The 5,069-nt window shown below is 48.5% G+C and overlaps 1 protein-coding gene across 1 annotated transcript; it reads left to right on the plus strand.

Moving 5' to 3' along the window:
* Window positions 1-501: 501 nt before the first annotated feature.
* MAGEC3 (MAGE family member C3) lies at window positions 502-2,730 on the plus strand. The gene is given in 4 exon segments (XM_016944334.4): window positions 502-1,219; window positions 1,528-1,957; window positions 1,959-2,586; window positions 2,589-2,730. Coding segments are annotated over 3 exon segments (1,032 nt in total). The 5' UTR covers window positions 502-1,219; window positions 1,528-1,595; the 3' UTR covers window positions 2,631-2,730.
* Window positions 2,731-5,069: the final 2,339 nt, after the last annotated feature.

The raw sequence follows: 5,069 nt of genomic DNA on the forward strand, positions 1-5,069 counted from the left end.
CTTCCAACATGGAGGGGAGGCACCCTTCGCCTTCCTGCTGTCAGCCCTGGAAAAAGGATGTGGGGGGAGAAAGCGGGGAGGTGGGCAGGGAAATATGGAAGAGGGGTTTGAAGTGAGGAGGAAAAGGTGGAGGGATACCGAGAGGTGGGCAGGAAGGGGTGGAGGGGGCCCAGGAGATGGGCAGGAAGGGGTGGAGAAGGGCCGGGAGGTGGTCAGGAAAGTGTGGGAAGGAGGTACAGAGGTGAGGGGTGGTTCCTCCATAGAGAGGAGACCTAGCCCCACTGGGAGTCTGAAGTATTTGAGGCATTTTGTGAGAAGGCTTAATTAAGATCAGCAGACAGAAGACTCTTAGAACTGGCCGATCCTCAAGGTAAGGGCCCTAAGGGAGAACTGAGGGACCTCCCACCACAGAAAGAAGAAGCTCTTGCCTGCCCTCTACCTGCTGTGAGATTGTAGGTCGCAGACAGGAAGAGGGCAACCGAGGGCTGAGGGACACGGCTTCATGACAGAAGAAGGGAGGAGGTGCCAGCTCTCTAGGGAATAAATAGGAAGACTTTGAGAAGGACAAGGGGAAACGCCACCTCAGAAGACAGCCTCCCAGAGATTCCCAGCATGCTCCTCCATATCAGCCCTCGTAGAGCTCCCTAGTCAGCTCAGGCTGAGCGGCAGCCCTCTCCTTGCTGGGTGAGAGGTGTAGGGAAAGGGAAGGCCTTGGTCTGAGGGTCCCATGGCAAATCAGCACAGGGAGCTGCCTCCAGTTGGCAGAGGGAAGATTCCCAGGCCCTGCTGGGGATAAGAGTGAGGACTGAGGAGTCACATGTGCATCAGAACAGATGTGAGGCCACCCCAACTGCCCCCGTGGTAGAGTGCTGGGAGGTGGCTGCCACCTCACTACCTCCCGCTGCTCTCAGGGATGTGGAGTTTGCCCTGAGTTTTGGCCAGAAGAGTGGTAGGGACATGGCCCTGTCTGAGAAAAGGTGAGGATGCTAATTAAATTCTGATGGGACCGTGCAGTCCAGAACTGTGGGGCTCTGGGAGTCTGGTCAGCCCCAGCTGTCAGCCTTGGGAGGCCCAAGACACTGCTTGCAGTCTTAGCCTGAGAGTCTCCCTCACTCCCTCTTGCAGGTGCTCCAGGAACCAGGAGTCGAAGACCTGGGTCTGAGGCACACTTCCTAAAGTCAGCACAGCAGAGGTGGCCCAGGCAGTGCCAGGAGTCAAGGTGAGTGCACACCCTGACTGTGTACCAAGGGCCCTACCCCTACAAACAGAGGAGACCCCAAAGCACCCGGCCCTACCCACCAACTGTCAGTCCCGGAGACTGTGGTTCTGCCTGGCATCTGTGCCCCGAGGTGCTTTCTCACATCCTTCTACAGGTTCTGAGGGAGCAAACCTCTTAGGAAGACAGGCGACCTGTGAGGCCCTAGAGCACCACCTTAAGAGAAGAAGAGCTGTAAGCCAGCCTTTGTCAGAACCATCATAGGTGAGTTTCTCAGCTGAAGCCACTCACACTGTCACTCTCTTCCTCAGGCCTGTGGGATCCCATCATCCCCATCCCTGCTCACACGTTTACCTGCTGCTCCTGAACAACAGGCCTCATGCCTCTCTTTCCAAACCTTCCACGCCTCAGCTTTGAGGAAGACTTCCAGAACCCGAGTGTGATAGAGGACTTGGTAGATGCACAGGATTCCATAGATGAGGAAGAGGAGGATGCCTCCTCCACTTCCTCTTCCTCTTTCCACTTTTTATTCCCCTCCTCCTCTTCCTTGTCCTCATCCTCACCCTTGTCCTCATCCTTACCCTCTACTCTCATTCTGGGTGTTCCAGAAGATGAGGATATGCCTGCTGCTGGGATGCCACCTCTTCCCCAGAGTCCTCCTGAGATTCCTCCCCAGGGTCCTCCCAAGATCTCTCCCCAGGGTCCTCCGCAGAGTCCTCCCCAGAGTCCTCTAAACTCCTGCTCTTTTGTGGACCGGATTGGATGAGGAGTCCAGCAGTGAAGAGGAGGATACAGCTACTTGGCATGCCTTGCCAGAAAGTGAATCCTTGCCCAGGTATGCCCTGGATGAAAAGGTGGCTGAGTTGGTGCAGTTTCTTCTCCTCAAATATCAAACAGAAGAGCCTGTCACAAAGGCAGAGATGCTGACGGCTGTCATCAAGAAGTATAAGGACTATTTTCCCATGATCTTCGGGAAAGCCCATGAGTTCATAGAGCTAATTTTTGGCATTGCCCTGACTGATATGGACCCCGACAACCACTCCTATTTCTTCGAAGACACATTAGACCTCACCTATGAGGGAAGCCTGATTGATGACCAGGGCATGCCCCAGAACTGTCTCCTGATTCTTATTCTCATTATGATCTTCATAAAGGGCAGCTGTGTCCCCAAGGAGGTCATCTGGGAAGTGTTGAGTGCAATAGGGGTGTGTGCTGGGAGGGAGCACTTTATATATGGGGATCCCAGAAAGCTGCTCACTATACACTGGGTGCAGAGAAAGTACCTGGAGTACCGGGAGGTGCCCAACAGTGCTCCTCCACGTTATGAATTTTTGTGGGTTCCAAGAGCCCATTCAGAGGCCAGCAAGAGAAAAGTCTTAGAGTTTTTATCGAAGCTATCCAGTATCATCCCTAGTTCCTTTCCATCCTGGTACATGGATGCTTTGAAAGATATGGAAGACAGAGCCCAGGCCATAATTGACACCACAGATGATGCTACTGCCATGGCCAGTGCAAGCCCCAGTGTCATGTCCACCAACTTCTGTCCTGAGTGATGTCTGAAGCAGATTCCCCCTCTGTGTTTGAAGAGGGCAGACGAGGTTCTAGGCAGTGGAGGTCCAGAGTGGAGCCGGAGGGACCACAGTGGTTTCTGTTTCTGTTTCATATGAGTGACTTAAGAGTTTAACATTTTTTTGTGGGGGGTATATTTTACAAATGCTTCTCCTTCCAATTGCTTTAATTCACTTCAGAATCTTAGTTTATGAATATTATTCACACTTGTATTGCCGTTTGTCTGATTTAAGAGAAAGAGTTTGATATTTCATAAAAAAAGGGAAAATCTGTCTTATTTTATGAAGTGAAACAGTATAATATGGTGTTCAGATAAGAATTTTCTTTAAAATTTGAAATAACTCTGCAATTAAATGGTGGAACAGAGTAAAGTATGTGATATTTGCATATCCTTATCATGTTACTCTGTTGTTCTTCCAAATTAAGGATATATACCTGGCTTTGCTTGGCTTATTCGAGAAAGTAGCAGAAATTAAATCTTAATAAATAAAAGCTTCAGTGACTATTTGCTAAACATTATTTGAGCAGTTGCTTGTGGAGCATGCTCTTAGTAGTGGGGATACTATGAAAACCAAGACTTATCTCTACCCATAAAATGTTAGAGTCTAAGTTCAGAAGCTGTATCAGGAACATGGTAAGATACTCTCTACAATCATAAAAACAAGTTTAAAAAGGAGTGGGCAGGTGAAACTCCAGATGGAGCCTTCAAGTAAAAAGGCCCAGAGCTAAGGCAGTTTTGCCCTTCGGGAAACTTCAGGTGCTTCTGTGGGAGCTCATGGTTATGAAGCTGGTTGGTGGCAGGGCCCAGACCCTCAGAAGGTGATAGAAAAACCTGGAATGGAAAACTGCTCTGAGCAGTTCCTTCTGGTGTAGGATGAGGAAGAGAGGAGTCTCCACATGGGGAATTAATAGAAGGCGTCTTGCAGCTCTCTAACTGGTGAGCTTGAATACAGTGCAAGAACTAGGTGATTGATACCCAACATCTGCAAGGCTTTCCTGAGACATAGGGCGATAATCCCTTGAAGTGTTGCTCAGAAGCCTCTAGGCTGGCACTTATTTGACTGGCCTGGGAGAACCAGAGCCTACTCCATTGAAAGACATTTAATTAGGTTATTTCAATTGTAATATGGGCAACTGTAAGCAAGGGCTAGATTTTTACTGGAGGACAAATGAAAATAGTGGTTTGGAAGGATGAGCAAAAGGCAAGGTGTAAAGGAGTTGGTGTTTGACTCAAATTCTAGCATCTTTGAGTTGCATTCTAGCTGAAGATGCCTTGCCTTTTCCAAATTATACAATATACCGTTTCAGAAAAAAAATGTACTGGGTTTTATTTATGAAGCCAAAGTTTTGGTTAAGCTGCTATTCCATGACGCATTCACCTACATATTCTCTGAGATGTTATGGATAACAAAACTAAGAGCGGAATATTTCACAAAAGACGGTAACCTTTGGTGTGGTAATCATTGATAACAACTGCCATTTATTAAAATTCCAACATGTGCCAGGCACTCTGGCAGGTGTTTTACTCACATTACATACATTCCAGCAATTCTATAGGACAGGGCTTATCAAACTCATTTTGCAGATGAAGAACCCAAGGCTCATAATGCTTGATAAATTCCCAAGACCACATAGCTAGAATGTGACAAGGTTTTGACTTGAGCCCTGGTCTGAATTCATTTAGGCCCACACTGTCCCCACTCCTCCCAGCCTGAGGAAGGCCTTTGCCTGTTAAGTCACTTCTTTTCACACTTGTTAATGTCTCTGAGGTGAAATAAAGATGAACTGTGTGGCTAAGGTATTAAGTTAGGCCACAAGATGGAAGGTCAAATGGGAATAAAATACACTTCGGGGAACATTATTGGCTTTCTTTACCTAAAGTCCTCTTGTTCTGAGCCCTAGGTTTCTTGAGAGCTGAATGTCCAGGTGCTGACAGATTTGTCCATGCCCAACAATTTTTCCCATTACAGCTCCCCCCAGCTCCGTTTGATCTCCCCTGTGTGGTCTCTTGTGCAACTCTGGAACCTGGCCTGCTGACTAACTTCTCATTACGGTCTCACCCTCTGAAGTGTGAGGACTGAGGAGTCACATGTGCACCAGAATAGATGTGAGACTAGCCCCTATTTCTCCTGGTGTAGAGTGCTTGGAGGTGGCTGCTGAACTCTCAGCGCAAGAACCTAGAAGCACCTGGCCTTCCCCTGAGATAGACCGTTCCTACTGCCTGCAGAAGTTCCCTGACTCATCCATCCCTCCCCCAGGTTCCTCTATGATAATGGCCTTTCGA

Source organism: Pan troglodytes, chromosome X (assembly GCF_028858775.2).
Source record: "Pan troglodytes isolate AG18354 chromosome X, NHGRI_mPanTro3-v2.0_pri, whole genome shotgun sequence".
NCBI classification, from domain to species: domain Eukaryota; kingdom Metazoa; phylum Chordata; class Mammalia; order Primates; family Hominidae; genus Pan; species Pan troglodytes.